Source organism: Amphiura filiformis, chromosome 4 (assembly GCF_039555335.1).
Source record: "Amphiura filiformis chromosome 4, Afil_fr2py, whole genome shotgun sequence".
Classification (NCBI taxonomy): Eukaryota; Metazoa; Echinodermata; class Ophiuroidea; order Amphilepidida; family Amphiuridae; genus Amphiura; species Amphiura filiformis.
In genome coordinates, this window is record NC_092631.1 from 53,794,011 (window position 1) to 53,812,266 (window position 18,256).

The 18,256-nt window shown below is 35.9% G+C and overlaps 1 protein-coding gene across 1 annotated transcript in view; it reads left to right on the forward strand.

Annotated features, from left to right (window-relative positions):
• LOC140151068 (glutamate--cysteine ligase catalytic subunit-like) overlaps positions 1-18,256 on the forward strand; it is a 47,822-nt gene that overhangs the window by 14,656 nt on the left and 14,910 nt on the right. Inside the window, exons 3-7 of the mRNA XM_072173267.1 lie at positions 5,434-5,543; positions 7,776-7,895; positions 8,960-9,031; positions 14,819-14,935; positions 18,190-18,248. Of these exons, the coding sequence (XP_072029368.1) occupies positions 5,434-5,543; positions 7,776-7,895; positions 8,960-9,031; positions 14,819-14,935; positions 18,190-18,248 (478 nt within the window). The remainder of the gene's footprint in view (positions 1-5,433; positions 5,544-7,775; positions 7,896-8,959; positions 9,032-14,818; positions 14,936-18,189; positions 18,249-18,256) is intronic.

The window sequence follows — 18,256 nt, forward strand, 5'->3', positions numbered from 1 at the left end:
CATCAAACAAGTTGAGATATAGGACACCAAACATGCCAAATGTAAATTAATGAATCACATCTCCTAAATTAATGAATTTGAACTTGAAATTTAAATTTGACCTGTTGTGCTCAGTTAATTTGGAATTTTACTACATTTATAGCCCTGTAGGGACAATGTAATTTATCAGGTGGAACAGGTGCATTTGTTTACCATCTTTTTTAGTCCTGCCCAGGGATTTTTTCAGGTCTCTCTATTTTGGGGGGGGGGGGGGGCAGGGCTTACCCCGGAGCTGACCAAGATGTCATACAGAATTGATTTCCTCAAGGAAAAGCTGTATAGATGAATAGGGACACGGATGTCATTCAACCAGTCATAATGGGGGCATTGGAAGTATGGCCTTTTTTGCAGACTAAATCCTTTTTATGCCCACTGAAATTGTGACATTGGGTTTTTTTCTACAGTTTATACTTTTTAAGTACACATCAGGGGCTGTGCAATAATTATGAGCCGGGGGGTAAAATTTCCAAACGGCTCGCCAAAAATTGCTTGGCCCCCTTTCAAATTGCTTGCCCCCCCCCCCCTCTCGACCTGCCAAAAATTCTTTGCCCCCTCCCCCCTCCCCTTTGCGCATGCCAAATTTTTGGGATCCCAATTTCCAAATCTTAAATGGTCTAGATACATGTTGAGAGTGCAGCGAGCAGGAAAATTTGCATATATAAGCGTTCCATACTGTTTTCCTAAGCCTTTTTAGAGCGTTTTATTTAAAACGCGTCCCATAAATGTGTGCCAAAAATTTCTTGCCCCCCCAATTTTACCCTCCCCAGGGCTCATAATTATTGCACAGCCCTCAGATCTTTAATACTGAAAAGTCAACATTTTCAAATGATCGTCGGCTTTTCCTCCTAGCTACATACACAAAATAAGAAAATTACATCAGTAGATAATAAATTTTACTTCGAGGACTGGTATTTGAGGATACCTATGGTTAAATATACAAAATATCTATTTCAATAATTTGCCATAAAATTTTTATTATATCGCCAATTTCAAAAAATCAAATATCAAAAATTATTTTTTTTGATAACTTGCCATAAAATTAGTATAGGCCTATATCACGAATTTCAAAAAATCTAAATTATTTGATATCAGACGGACATTCTTCAAATTCAGAATTCAGATATGTCTGATGTGCTCTCATGTCCCACAAAAAATACTGTGCAAACGTTGCTATCCGACCCCTTAACTATGCTGGTTGACAATTTTGGGAAATCACATGAGTTGTAACATATTGAATGGTCATTCGCATACTATGAAATTAATTTTAATATGTGGGTGGTATGTATTTACATATATGGCATTCACAGCTTGCAGGAAAACTTGCATATCATATTTGTCCTGCAAATAAAATTTTATTGATGCTTGAATTGACTAATTAAATTTGATGGATTGTAATAAATGTACATCTGCTATGTTCACACTTGACACTAGGACCCACAACATGCTCATCAATCAGGGGCACAGTTCTTAAACCCCAATACATTTGTACATTCATTGAATGACCTTTGAAAATTCGGGTACTAAAACTCATTCTCTGCAACTTGAGGTCAAATTTTGTATTATGATAGTTTAATTGAGGTTATTGAACTATGCCATTAGGATGAGGATATCATGGTCCATAGTGTGAGGCGCATCAGAGATGGGAATATGCTTGATCATATGGCATGATCCCTGTACTCTTGCGCTGCAACTAAGAGGCTAAGCAATAATTATTTGTCCCTTGGGGAAAATTGTTAAATTGTGTGCCAAAAAATGCCCCTCTCGGCCTGTCAAAAATTACATCCCCCCCCCCTCGGCCTGCCAAATTTTTGACCTTTAATTTTATGGATATGTAATTTGAGCATAGTACAGGAAATATTTGCATATTAGAATGTTTCTGTACTGTTTCCCAAAGCCTGTTTGAGTGATTTATCTCTTCTCTTGCTCCTCATTTGACTCACCAAAAGTCTACTCTTTCCCTTTTTGCCCTTACCCACATCTTTCTAGGGCCTGTGCATGGAGTAAATTTTGATCAGTGAAAAGGAGATTTGACACAAACAAATTGCTCTTTTCACATCTCCCCCAGATTTGCCAATAAAATGATTGGTCCTCCCTTGTAATTCACCCCTGATGATTTTTGTTCCACCACTAATATGGTTTCAGAAATAGAACAGCTTGCGCTACCTATGATCATGCAAATCTATGGATCATGCAGTGTCTATACCAAGGTTGGAGAAAAGCACAAAAAATGCAATTTTAAATTGGGGCCCAGGCATGATGGAATTCATTTATATAATTTTTCAATATTTTGCTATTTGGTATTTTTATTATGTGCTGAGAAGTGATAACAATTAATTTTTTTTTTAAAGGGGGGGAGGGTTAGAGAGTCAGCTTTTTAAAAGTAATTTTCAATCCTTTTTTTTTTTTCAAATTATGCTTTTTTTGCCCTTGTAATTTCATTTTTGTACAACTTAATCATACTGCACAATATTTTTTACTATGCAGGATTCAAGATCATGAAGCCTTCTGTTGAATTTTGTTATGAAAAATGAAAGTTAATTAATGAAAGGACACAGACCATAATATCAAAACATATTTCAATGGTCTATGATGAAATTTAAGTCAACCTTTCTGTAAAAAAAAAACTGAACAAAAGAACAGAAAGTACAGTACCAGAATGGCATTTTTATAGCAATGATAGTATGTCTTCATGTTTCAATATAGACCTTTTTCCCTCTTTCCCGGGGAGTACAGAGTTACGTTCATTACATTCTGGAATACGGACATTTCGGCTGGTGCCTTCATCACAAAAAAGGAATCCCTGATAATCACGATAATGGCGCACGATCCCTAATACCTTTCAGGGGGCAAAAAACAACATTTCTATGCCTTATGGACATGGTGTCGTCGCCAAAAAAAGTTTCCTGTTATTGAAACCTAACTATGTATACATTTTATAGACCTAATGGTGAAAAACTAATGATGGGACACGCAGTGATATTTTGTCGGTGTCCGTTTCACTTTTTTGCGGAGATGAAAATAAAATGTAAACAAAATCTCTTACACAGATGTTCTCAGCCCTCGAATTAACCCACGGCACCCATGGCATTTTGCCGTGGGTGCCCATCCCCACTGCCGTAATGCCCCCAAAATATGTCCTTTATCCAAGGCAGTCACTTGCCGTGCCCTCTAATGAAGTTGCTGTGGGTGCCCCAGCCCTCCCCCTTCATTATAAAATCATCTAACTATGTTTGTGTGTGTTTTCTTCACTTTTGAGATATTGCCTTGGTGCCCTTCTCAAATTTTCAACAGTTGCCATGGTGCCCTCTTGAAATATTACAAACTGCCGTGCTGCCTTGCCTTTTCAGTGAAAATCTTTTCAATTTTCAACTTGTCCTAAAAAAGTTGCCATGCCCCTTCAGATCCTTAATTCGAGGGCTGGATGTTCTGCATCGCTCCGTAACTGCATCACTCGTGTATTCAATAATTGCATAATTAGTAACATCGATGGCCTTTACGATAATCCGCATATATGGAATCAGTATGCCCATATTAAGACAAAATAATTGCAAAGGCCTGGCAAAGACCATCGGATGCACACGAACTATGAGGTTGATGAACTTTTTCATACCCCCCTGGAATAGTGCATTGTGGGATAGAGGAAAAAAGGTCAATATAGTAAAAGAAATTCATGAAATTAAGGCAGGTCAGAGGGAAGCATGCACGACCTAGCAGTGTTTGTACTCAAATATTGAGACAAATAAAGCTGACACACAAGAGGAATGGTATGGGTTCTATAAAGGAGAGCCCAAGGCTTGATATATATTTGGCTCATTTCCGCCCCATGTACATGATTTTCTCTGGAGGGGAAAAATGCTCAAAACTTTTGTTTTGACACATGACCTTAACTCAAGAACTACAAGATGTATGGAAATAAAAATGTGATCAATGACTTCTGGTAACCGCAACTGGTAGTACTCGGCAAACTCGGAACTGGAACATGGAAACATTCAAACATTACAAACTAGTGCATGAGATCAAATTAATGATTCAAGTCCTAGCACAGACAGGTATGTCTGGTATATCTGCCTATGCATGTCATGTTTCCATTTGTAAATTCATGTTTAATTGTGTTATAATAATAATAAATAATAAATTTTGGATTTATAAAGCGCATTTCTAAAGATCTTAGAGGACTCAAAGCGCTGTAATTTCGCTGCAATGATGAATCATCACAATCAGATCGCATCAACTAGGTTGCTGCCGAACGGCGTACACCTATCCGCATTTAGATTGTAACATTCACCAATTTTCTGTGCAGCTCCCCAAATTCCATTGGGTGAAGGAAGTTTTTGATAACCAAACAACTAATCAACGATTTGGAAACCGGAGATCCCGGAGAAAACCTGCGAGAGCGAGCATGGAATCGGGATAAACCAAGTGCACCTGAGTCCTTGGGCCGTGCCGGGGCTTGAACCTGGGACCTCAGTGGTGCAAAGCGAGGGAACTACCGCTGCGCTAACTCGCACTTTGTGTTAGTGTGAGATGTGTAATTCTTCTTTCCTCTGTGTTTTAATAACATTAAAATGTCAGGTTATATAAAGGTCGGGAATTTTTTTTTAACATTTTGTATGAAGAAGCCACTGTACAACAACATTTTTAAAATGTTGTCAAAATGTTATTGTAAAATATTTGTTGACAAACATTTTAGCAAAATATTTTGTCAATATTTGATAACTTTATGTTCAAATGTTTTGCATCACATTTTCAAAAATGTTTTCTGAATGTTATTAAAACGTTTTTATACCCTTCATATATGCTGGGTATGGGGCATTGTTATACATGTACCGTACTGACGCGAGTAGAGTCCCACAAAATTTCAGGAATTATTTTTTAAAATTTTTTTTGGGCTTTGGAGTGTCCCTGGACCTAGTCCTAAATGCTAGGATCATTCATGGTTGATTTAAAAAAAAAAATTGTAGGCCTATGTGTTTTGAATAAATTTGTACTCATGTCATACTCTATTAATGATTTCAAAATGCATACAAATTCAATGCATTTTGAAATCATTAATAAAGTATGACATGAGTACAAATTTATTCAAAACACATAGGCCTACAATAATTTTTTTTTTTAATTGAGTATAGTCCCACCCCAATTTTGAAAAATGTTCAACCAAAAACGGGGTGGGACTATACTTGCGTCAGTACGGTACATGTTTTTGCTTCTCAAAGCTGCTGGAGCAATGCAACTCAAAATTTGGTACTAAATGACATATTGCTAAAATGGTAAGGCCTCAATGTAAGATAGAAAACAACATGAAAAAATTGGACCACACCCCTTTAATTGTCATAGATGAGTTACAACAAAATATTAAATAACTTATGTTATGATCATTTTGTGTTATATTTACAGGTGGAGTACACACTTATCAAACTTGACCATGAAGCCAAAACCGCTCGTGTTTTACTAAAAGCAGCTGAAGTATTACCTGTTTTGCAAGAGATAGAGAACACAAGACCACAGTAAGTGGGAAAGATGACCAGCTCATCAAGGTTTAAAAGTTATTTATATAATATTGGATGGCATTAAGGGTTGTATGAGAATATACTGCACGCGCATGAATGATATTCAACGAGCCGGCACGGCGAGTTGAATATCATTCATGGCAAGTGCAGTATATTCTCATACAACCCAAATAAAGCCATCCAATATTATTATTATTATATATGAAGCTGACTGAAACTCATAAATGAAAACATTCATGCATCAGAAACGAACAGCTTTTTATAGACACAGCCTCAGGCCTAGGCATACACGTAGGCTAGGCCTAGTCAAAGATAGGCTGGCCTTGCTATTGTGTTGATTGAATGCACACGCACGCACTACGCAGACAATTGAGTAAGCTTACCGTGAAAATGTTGTACTAGTAGGCCTAACTACTGCAATACCGCCGTGAAACGAGTAACCATGTTCTCTGTGCACCGTCAATATTAAGATGCTGATCCTGATTAACTCAGATACCCGCTGAAATCACCGTATTTTAGCTGCAGTTTTGTGCTGCTTGTGTGCTTCGCAGGACAACATGACTTGCTGCACATCAGAGGGAGTCGTGCAGTACCAAAATTAGTCTCAATCACTGTTTGTGAACGCTCTCGTGAATACTGCGTTTATGTGATGCGTGCCTTCTGGGTATTGTGACGAAGCGTATGGTATCAAGATATATTGAACAGTTTTGTAAAAATACTGAACAGTTTGATTTAAACGTCATTCAGTACTAAAAATGAGTGGTATAGATAGAAGCTTCATATTATATAATAATATTTAATATTTCCTAAACTTTCTACTTATAAGTTATATTCTTAAGGGTAGACGAGGTATTGTTGGTCGAAGCAACCTAAAAATTGATTTTCATTATCTAGATCAATATATTATTGAAAATTAACACCTTGATGTTTTGCAAAAGTTCATTCTTCAAATCGTATACTTTGCAAACTTGCTTAATTTATTGTGGTTAATGTAGTTATGTACGCTTTACAAAAGTGTTGTTGTTTCAGCCCTCTTTACAACGTAACTCAAGAACCGCAGCACCTATAAAAGTATATTTGCGATATTTTATTTCTTCTGCACGCTCGCTATGAATTGAGCAATGCAGTTTTTGCCAAAGCTCACTACCATTCTGTATGATGCTGTGAACTACCAAATCACAACAGTTTAAAATAATTACTGTAATAACCTTAATACATGCAGCTGTGTGCACTCATGGTCAAAATGAATAAATTTGTTGGTCTTTATCTCAATTTAGTAACAGATAGCCACTGCTGGTATTTACCTACAGTGAACAGTACTTCTATCAGGTCAATGACAGGGCCTAATTGTTTTGGTTTGGTGTATTTGAATGACCAGAAATTGGACTGTTCCCTCATGGTGCCACTTGATATGCCCTCTTGAAAAATGTTGTCATTAGAAATACATAAACATAAAGGAGAAAAAAATAATGATTTCCCAGAGATAAGTCATTAATGTTGCATACATTTATGATTTTGATCCAAATTGATGAGGCCCTTAGATTATTAGACCTTATACTCCATCAGCTAGTATTGATTTAATTTCAATTCTTACAGGGTCTATCCCAATCAGAATTTTCCATTGAATTCAAAAACCTATTTCTAGCCATAGGGTTGAGCAATGCACCTTTTTTTTTTACCGAAAACACCCATTTTAAAAGTAAAATCCACAAAATAAGCAATGCACCTTTTTTTTTTACCGAAAACACCCATTTTAAAAGTAAAATCCACAAAATAAGTAGGCCCCTATATGATAACTTTTTGGCGTCAAATTAAAGCCATGTAACTGACATGACATTCAATTTGTAATCTTTTTCATATGTGACATCGTGACCATTGAGGTCAAAGGCATCACATTTTAAATGGATAAAAAGAAAAATATGGAGTAGAAAAACAATAAAATACATACGAAAGTAGAAATCACATAACTTTAGAACCAAGTATACGCTAAACCTTTGGTGGTGTTTTCAGTGTAATGATAGCCAAATGTCCAATGTTTTTAGGTAATAGTTATTCAATTTTCAAACATACCTTCTTTGGCCTCTGTGGAGCAGATCATGATATGAAGTACTTTTACTGTTGAATCAAGACCAAATTTAGATAAAATCATGTGTTTTCACCATTTTTATTAATGTTTGGTTTTGAAATTTAACAGTGCTAATTTTGTGTAACTTTTCACATACTCTTCAGAGATACAAAGACATTGTGGAGACCTGAGTATGCAGCTTACATGGTGGAAGGTACCCCTGGCAAACCCTATGGTTGTCTTCATGCATATCTCAATACAATAGAATCCAACATGAAACTCAGGTAGGTTACATGGGTATATTGGATTTATCTGTTGCTTGCCTTTTTCGCATGTAGTGCTTTGTCAACATACATGGACTCTGTGTTCAAACCATATTAAAGTGTATAAAACTGCATGACAAAATACTAAGTATTCTCAGGCTAAACTGAGTAAAGGTATGTAGAGCTCCCATGATGAGGAAGTTTTATATTCCTATTAAATTATACATTGTAGGTCAAGAATCATGGTTGTAGCTTTTAAGTTTCTTTGATGGGTGTTAGACTGTGGAGCATGGATGTGTATCTCTAGGTATTTCATACAGTCTTTGCTGAACATCTGATTTAATTGTCAACAATATTATATACTAGTACTACTACAATAGTAAGTGCATTATATAACGTCCAGCAAGGCTCGCAAAATGTCTTGCCAAGCTGCCTGGGACTGGACAACCAAAATTTGACGCTGGTCAACCAAAAAACACAGGAAGACATGTATGTATGATCAATGGGCAACTGGATTTAAAATGGCATTATGATTACTTTTCAATTCAATCAATTTTTATTCATACACAGAAAGGCCCAAATCAGTCCTTAAACTGGTCTTCCCTGGGGCTATATTTTACAACAAATAACGTAAACAAACAAAAGCCAATTGCAGAATTTCATTTAGTTCAACAAACCATGCGTAAACTTACCAACCATCAAAGTCTATGCATTAGGAACCGTGAAAGATGGGTGATATACAAGTATAAATAATTGCATACTGAAAATATTTCAAATCACAGATAAAATAGTCATTATTGTGAACAATGCAGGTGCTAAAAATAGTTTTGATTTAAAATACTTGAAATGACAGGGAAAAAAGAATAATTCAGGAAGTACCAACTGCCAAATAAAATTTGTATTGGAATATTTGAAATGACAGACTAAAAATGATAACATAGCTAAAAAGGCTCAAATTATTAATTTACATTTAATATGATCAAATGGTTTTATTTTTCACACAGACGCCAAGACTTGTTGCAAGCTAAAAAAAGGCTCAAATTATTAATTTACTATATGATCAAATGATTTTATTTTTCACACAGACGTCAAGAAGTATGCAAGTTATTAGATGAATCCAAGGGAGAAATACCACTTAGCCTTACTGTATTTCCCAGGTAAGAAGCTGAAACATTGTAGTTATATATATCTTTTTCTTCCGTACAATACATGGGTTTTGTGTTGTTCACTTCACTTGTTCCAGTGCCTTTCAGGTTTAAATATTGTGGGTAACCATGATTGTTCTTCACATTTTGAAATAGCCCCTTTGCGAGGATGTTTAATTAAATTTACCTCCATTTTTAATACAAAATTAGGCCAAACCATAAATGCATTTCTTCCCTGTACTGTTGATGCCATTTACCTAAATCAAGTGTTGCGCACCCTTAATCATTACACTCCTATGGCATGTTTGTTTATGTGTTGAGCGCCCTTGAAGTAAGCTCTAATATACCAATCGAAAAACATGCCAAATTATGGAAATATAAACATCTCTTGAAAATAAAGGTATGGAAAAAATAATCATATAGGGCCTACCACCTGAACATTATATGAAAAAAATATTTGCAAACATATTTAAAACATATTTAAACTAGAGCTAATTGCGCATACATATATACGCGACCTTAGCAATAGCTAATTAACTAGGCCTATAGCTAATTAGCCCAGCTATATAGCATGAATGCATGTAAGCAGTAGTATATTATGCTGATTTTACTGAGAGGTCTTTTTGGAAATGCACTATAACTTTGGAATTTGGCTAGAGACCAAGGTTAATTTGTTAGCTCACCTAGATAGCATATGCAAGTTCAAAAGGTCCAGCATATATAATTCCTTGGAATATACATGTATGAACAGTATTTTCCATAATATTACAGTATGTGAAATCATTTTGATAAGGCCAAGTAAAATAAAAAAAACATGTTTCAAAAAGGAGGAAGAGGGGGCTTTTTCTTTTTTATCGTAAATTGGTGCAAATACCCATAATTAGAACTGTTTTAGCGATACAATAGGGGGCCTAATGCCCGGAAAAAGGAGGAGGCCTCTTTTTATATCTTGTTCAACGAGATAGGCCTCTTCTAATTATCACAAAACCTTCCAAAAGTGTTTCTGGTATATTAGCAAGGCTATAGAAAGCATCTTTACTCCCCAGACATATTTTTTTTAAAGTTATAACTGAATTTCAAAAAATAAAATTATAAACTGAAGAAACCTCAAAAAAGGAAGCGGGAGAAGACGCGAAACATGATTATTTTTTTTATTCGGCCTAACCAAAAATTATTCAAGATTCATGTAAATATTTCTGTGCAACTTTGGTCATGCGCTATTATAGTGCGACTTCCTAAGGTATTTTGCTTCATACTGGAAGTAATACCTACATGAACTTTGACCCCAATGACCTTTGACCCAATGACCTTTGACCCCAATGGATGTATGCAAGTAATGTCATGCTATATTATAATTTGTGGAATGACTTAGAATTTTTAGTAACAGAACAGAAAATCAGATCAGCCATAATGACCTTCAGATGACCTTTGACCTCAAGGCTAATGCATGTGTCAAGTGACGTCATCTTGCTGTGTAATTCGTGTAAGGAGTAGCAGTTTTAGTAAAAATAATAGGAAATAACATTTTCGGCCATAATGACCTTTCCATGACTTTTGACCTTGAGTTGGTCATGTGACATTTGTGCCACCAGCTTTTGGTACCTGATGACCAGGTAACATTGTTGTACTATATATATTTGCGACAGCATCAGCATTTTAGGGTATTTGGTCATATACCGGAGTATCCCCTTAATGACCTTTGACCCCGATTCTGGACATTAACTTTTAGACACTGGGTATAGCTGATGCATGTACCAAAGTGCCATCATCGTGCTGTGTAATTTGTGGAAGGAGTAGCATTTTAGTGAAATCACGCTTTTGGCCATTGACCGGAAGTGGATGACCTTTGACCTGAAGTTGATCATGTTTCATTTGTCCCCCATCCAATGGTCCTAATGACCAACTATGGTCAACATAGCTCAAAGCATATGGCTACGGTGGCTCATTATAAGATTGACAGAAAGAAAGAAAGAAAGAAAGAAAGAAACAAAGAAAGAACTTGACAGAAACAGACCTTAGCAATTTTGCAAATTGCTAAGGAAAAATGGCTGAACTGTGGCCTGTAGAACAGTGTTTTTGTATCCATCACCTTTGAATTTCTCTAAACCTATACAAGGTACATCCAAGTTGTTGCTAAGCGATAAGTCCAGTGTCATACTAGTCTGACATGGGAAGTGCATTTTTCCATTGTGGCAAACCTACATGTATTTGCCATGCTTCACTTCAAATTCACTTCTTCACTTCAATTTTCTGTTCAAATGATTGACTTTGTATGGGGCCTGTACAGGGTTGCTAATCCCGCGATTTGGTAGCCCAATTGGGGAATTTTGAAAATCTTCCCGCGACTTTTGACAATTTCCTGTCCCATAGAAACCAATGGTTAAGAAAACAATTGGGCGACTTTTCAACATTGGCTGTCGCAACTTCCGATAGTTTCCTGCCCCATAGATACCAATGGTATAGAGAAAAATTTGGTGACTTTTCAATTATTTGACCCGCGATTTGGGCTGAAATTTTTTGGCAACCCTGGGCCTGTATATTATTCTTCTCGTCAATGTCAATTCGACACATTTCTGGCGAGTCAGTGCAACACATTTCTGCCGAGTCATTGCAATAACAGAAAAATGCATGCATAACATCACCTATTTACTTTATAAAGGGGTATTTTTGCTGGGTTAATTTTTCACAAATTGAGCTGTTCAGAATAGTTTTGTGCTTTTCTTTTATTTGAAGTTTCAAACAGTTGCAGATTGAAGCCCATGGGTTAAAAATACTTTCACGGGATTTAAATTCATGGTTCCCTATTAAACCATGAAAATTAAAACCACTGCAAAAAATTCCTGTTATACAGTACTTGTCCTTTGATTCCTGTTGATAGAGGCACTGCTTGTAACTAGTCTCAGTTTCAGGTAAAGTACATAAACCAGGATTTAGAAAAAAAAACTGCCAAAGTTGCCAGAAAAATGTCTGGTTTATTATAGTAGTAGTTTAAAAACACATAGAATATATAATAAAATAAAACTTTCTTATGTAATCCAATGTTTTACTAGACTTGACCTAGCTCTAGTATAGAGCCTCTGCCATTACCCCGGGCCACTACCCATAAATACACCAGCAATGAGGTTATATACACAAGCAATCTCACTTTTCTGATGCACTCGGTGCTAACGCGCCTCGATGTCGGCGCTACATGCCTCTTCACGCCTCAGAACTCACTTTTGGGTACAAATCCAAGTGTCGGCTGGTGCAAACTGCCTGTAAAAATCAAGAGGATGCAGCAACATGGAAATCATACCCACAACCTTCTGTTATCTCGGCAGGCACTCTAACCACTAGACTATCGGTGTCGTCATAATAAATACGGCTAAAACTAAAAAACACATGCAAAACAAATAACACAACACTAGAACACAATCAAATACTGTATAAGTGGATTTGCGAGTTTCAGTGGTTATTTCCCAAATTCAATAACATGTGAATATGAAATTTTGTCATATGATAACATTGGCAATACATAAAATGTGGTGTGAACATCAAAACACACCAAAAGTCTTAACTGGGTCAGAAATCGCGAAAGTGTATAATGGTCACTCTAGCATTTTCGTGCAGGTTTTATTTTCGTGTGTTTTTGAGGTTATATCACAAATTTAATAAACTCTATATGACATCACAGGTAAGTGTGATCATGTCTTGAAACAGATCTCTGGTCATATATTAATTTCAAGCATTGTTAACAATGATAAGCTTAAATTTGTTTTGTTTTTTACTCAGTATGACATTGCCCAAATGTAGTAGTGGTGCTTGAATACTAATATACATTATTTTTTTTGTGTTTCTTCATATTAACCAAGACTTTGCAAGAAAACTGAGATCCAGTGTTTAAGTAAATGTTAACAGGCTAACAGCTTATCACGGACAAGACGGATTACGAGGAGCAGCTAAAGATGGTTAACAACATTCATCCTTTCTTTCTTTGAAGCTACATGTAGCTGTGATCATGATTATTCATGTCCAGGTATGAAAACTAGATGGAAATCATTGAAAAATGCCATGCAAGGACAAAGGTATTGGTATGGTATGTTTGGGGCATTTGCTTTCCAAGCAAAACAAATTTCCTTCCAAGCAAATGTGTAATTGAAACTTCAACAGTGAAATATTTTGAACCGTATTACATGTACATATAGATCCCAATATGGGCTATTCCAGTTGAAATCCATACACCCACTATGGAAGTCATGACCTTAATCTTCCACGCATGGAGGAGTTTCAAATAGAGATACCTGAATGGGTGACTTTATTTGAAATCAACACCCCCTGTGTGGGAGATTAAGGTCCATGTCTAGCCCACTTAAGCCCAGTAATATACAGATCCAGATCTCAAAACTATTGGATACTTGCCATAGAACAGAATGGAATAGATTTTGGAATTTTTTTAATGCCAAAGAAATGAAACTTGAAAGTATGTGGGTTTTGTTCTTCACCAAAAATGTGAAAGGCTATGTTTTCAGTTCCTGTCCATGAGCATCCTTGAGTTGAGATTGACTGGGCCGGAGATATGGACATGTTATGATGTGACCCTTGCAAATACAAGTTCTGGTCAAGATATATACACTGTAACAAAAAGAAATATCTGTGTATCGTTTGTTGTTGAATGTAAGATATCATAACTTGTCTTCAAGTTTTATTAATGCAATGTTTATTTTGTTAAGCAAGTGAATATTTCATGTAACAAGGCATTTCACTCAGTGTGATCATGTTTTATTATCTATTAATCAGTTGGTTTGCCTTTTTTCTTTTACATTCTACATTTCAGACCTTTGTATTATGTCTATATATAATTGATTAGCGTTATCACATTATCATTTTCTTAAGGTTTATGTATGAACAGATTCAATATCAGGGATCAGCTAATGACAGAAATCAAACAATGGTGTCAAGCAGAGAAGATATCTTACCCTTCCCAGAATCCTTTGCAACGTAATACATTACCTTGTTTCATCAAATGATGCTCCTATTACTTTGTACATGTTCCACTTGTTTGCATGTTGAGAATAGACTGGCTAAACAAGGGCTGATAGCCATGAAATAAACATCATTTGCAAGCATTGCGGTACCTTTTGTCACTATCAACCCATGTTGCACTGGATAGCAAACAGTACAGATTATTCGAATGGAAGAAATGCATTGTGGGAAGTGTGAGCTATCTTCTCTGGGTGTCAAGGACTTTACAAAGTAATAGTGAAACCAAATAAAATGAACCATTGAATTCCTCTGTTGCTATTTCTTCCCAATCCTCAAAACAGACGACATGTTGCGAAAATCTAATTCCGTCCCCAACTTGTGGTCCATGACCACAACACTATTTAGTATCTTAGGGCTCTTCTACGTGTACATTGGAACTCCATTAGTTGCAAGACTTTACTATGGAAGTCATGCAGTATCCTCAGCCCTGCCAGGCTGACGGCCTTTGCTTTAGCATTGTGGTCATGGACCACAAGTTGCAGAAGAAATTAGATATTTGCAAGACATGTTGCCTTTAACATGATAAACAAGGCATTCATAACTCTTGGTTACTATATAACTTCCATAGGAGCTGTCAGCCGTCTTGAAAATCACATGATAGTTGCCATGGAGACTGTAAGAGTTGGTATGGATGTAAGGAAACATGCAAAATTAATATGTTATTTAAATGGGTGAAATACTCTGCCAGCAGGAAAGTGAACAGGTTTTCATTAAAGGCAATGTACGTACTTTACAAACTATTGACATAACACATAGTGTCCCTTTAATTACTTACAGACTCGGATGTCCTCAGTTTTCAACACCTGCATATGAGCCTAACCCAACAGATGCAGGAGTGTCCAAGTCGTTATTTTTCCCTGATGAAGCCATTATGGATGCACATCCTAGGTTCAGGTGAGTTTGAAATCACATGGACATACTTAGGGTGAGGAGGGTGCAGGGTTTGGGGTTAAGTATCAAAGTTGATATCAAAATGTAATGTTTCCTGTAAGATGTCTTGTCCATTTATGAGATTTTACACCCCCTCTTCTAGACAGGGGATGGAATTATAATTAATGTGACAAACTATACTTTTGAGTTAAGGATTTTCACCTCACTGTATAAATTATGGTTGATTTTGAAAGCTGGCGAGAGAATTTAGATATTAATCTTATTTACCACCCCTGAAAGTTTGGTAACCATAGCACCTTACTAAGTTCCTAAAAATATCTTAGAATTAAGGTAATTTAGTGTTTCTAGAAAAAATAAAGTACCAACATTCCTTTTAAATATATACTTAAAGGATTAACTGCACATCTGGCTTTATTCATTAAGTGTTACACAAGCTCAGCATTTTATGGCATAACATAATCCATGATAATAAAAGTGTCCAACCCACCAAGGTTACCTGCCCAAATCCTAGTGTAAACATTTAGTAATTGTTGGTATTTAGTTCCTGCACAAAACTGCCAGGTGACCAGGCCAACGAAAATCAGTGATAGACGACTCGTTGCTGTTCAGATGGAAATATTAGGGTCTAGGTCTTTGGGTGACAGATCTAAAGGAAAAATATGGGGTCTTCGGGTGACAGACATGTGCTGTTAATGGGGTCTTTTAGCTTGGGTGAAAAAGGGGGTCTTAATAGCCTGGTCTTTGGGTGACAGTGCATGTGCTGGTAATGGGGTCTTTGGGTGACAGCGATGGTAAAAAAGGGGGTCTTAATAGCCCTACATACGCGTCACCTTCAAAGTGGGAGTTCCCCCCTCCCCCAACCCCCCGGATTTCAGCACATTCACATCAAAGCTCCCATTGGGCGCCCCATTCCTTTTTAAAGGCATTTTTATTATTATTCTGTGATATATTGGCAGCAAAATGAAACTTTTATATACAACTGCTATAATATAAAAGAGAGAAAAATCAGTTTTAATAAAATGGTTTTCAATGTGGCTAATTTGAGAAATTGGCAAAGTGCCAAAAACCCTTCCCTTTAGTAATTCAGTGGGCTTTTGAGATGAAAAAAAATTGCGCAAGTCAAAAACGCTTTTTTGGAAAAAAATTAAAACTTGGCAAGTAAGGGTTTCTCATCAATACACACATCCTATATCATTTTCAAGGAATTCTGTGCATGACACAGTAGCCAAAAGAGACGCCTTAACAGAAAGTATGAGAAATGACAGGGAAGTGACTAAGCAGTTTTCACTGGAATTTGATTGTTGTATACCATGCTGAAAAATTCAGTTATGCAATTAATATGAAAAGGCAGTTATTTAGTCCCATAAAAAGCAGACACAGTTGAGTGATTCTTGTAGTTATGACAGAGTAATTATTTGCCAGCTTTCACTTGAATTTGACTATTGTATAATGTGGCTAAAAAATTTAGGGTAGTCATTTATAATCACGCAAGAAACGGTATACAGTTGAGTGATTCTTGTGAGGTTATGTTAAATATACTTCAAATCAGTATTTGATGAATTCATATGAATTGGGAACAAGTCAATTAGTCCAAAAAGGGTTTTAAAGTTATGGTTAGGGCATTTTAGGTTATGATTAGGGTTAAGGGGGTTCGAAACGATGTTGCTGGAAAACAGAAACTGAATTTAGAACCATTTGAATAGATTGAATAAGTTAAGCTAAATACACTTCAGGAGCAAAATAGTTTTTGTTTGAAGGAAATCGGACATACAGTTGTCACGATATACATGTTTTTATTTTCTTTGTATTCTATTGTTTTTGCCAATATATTGATGAAGTTAATGAGGAAAATTGGCACAATGTGCTCATGAATATTCATGTTTGCTAATATTATACCAATATCTTATGAATAAACCTTCATACTACTTTTATTTTATATGATTTTGACATGAAACTTTGCCAATGTGTTTCTATGGCCTAAAACATTAAGATGTGATTTTCCCGCCCATCTATTTTGCATATTTGCATAATTAATTAGCATTATACTTAATTAATTAATATTAATTAATTATGCAAATATGCAAATTAGATGGGCGGGAAAATCACATGTTAAAGGTTTAGGTCATAGAGACACATTGGCAAAGTTTCAGGTCAAAATTTTAAAGGTAAAAGTAGTATGAAGGTTTATTCATAAAATATTGGGAAAATATTGGCAAAAATTAATATTAATGAGCACATTTTGCCAATTTTCCTCATTAACTTCATCAATATATTGGCAAAAACAATAGAATACAAAGAATCTTTCAACAGCAATATCTCAAAAACCGTTTGTCCGATTTGGCTCAAATTTTGGAATTAAGATTATTTTGCATATCTCTCTGCAACAGGTCTATTTTAATCTCAATCAGAGCAACTTGATTTTGCCTTTCGTACCACCTTAAGGATATGGTTAGAGTTAGAATAAAGATTAACATTAGAGTTAGTGTTGGTATGTACACTAGGCACAAAAAGAAACTTGTCAGTTATATTCATGTTCAATAACTTGATAATTTTGGATTATTCTGAAATATATATTTTGTTAATTGGACTTTTGCTTTCTCATTTACCACCCTGTTTGTGAAAAACAAACAAGAATTGACCAAGATATGCGCCTCCAAAGCCTCAAACCCCAAAATCAAAAGTTGCATTTTCAATGATTTTCTATGAGAACGCATCGTTGTATTGCACACAAGCACCACGGGCCAATCAATAAAGCACACAATGTAACGGGCACAATTGAATCGTTAAAATTGCAACTTTTCATTTTGGGGTTTGAGAGTTTGGAGGCGCATATCTTGGTCAATTCTTGCTCAATGTTCAAGAACAGGGTGGTAAATGAGAAAGCAAAGTCCAATTAACAAAATGTATATTTCAGAATAATCCAAAATTATCAAGTTATTGAACAGCAAGGATGAATATAACTGACGAGTTTCTTTTTGTGCCTGGTGTAGTTGTTAGTGTTGGGAATGGAGTTGTTGGTGTTAGAATCAGAGGATTAGGATTAAAGTCAGGGTTAGATTTAGGGTTATAGTTTATTAGATTAAGGTTAGCTTTAGGGTTCGGATTCGGCCTGGGTTAGGGCTAGGATGACATTGAGTAGGGTTGGAAAAAGGATTGGAGTTTATATTAGGTTTTCACTAATGACTCTTCGAATTATCAAACTATAAGGTAGGAATTGTCCAGTAATCAGAGACTTATATGTCATTTTTTTTCTTCAGGACACTCACAAGAAATATAAGGAAAAGAAGAGGAGAAAAAGTAGTGATAAATGTACCTGGTAAGTAT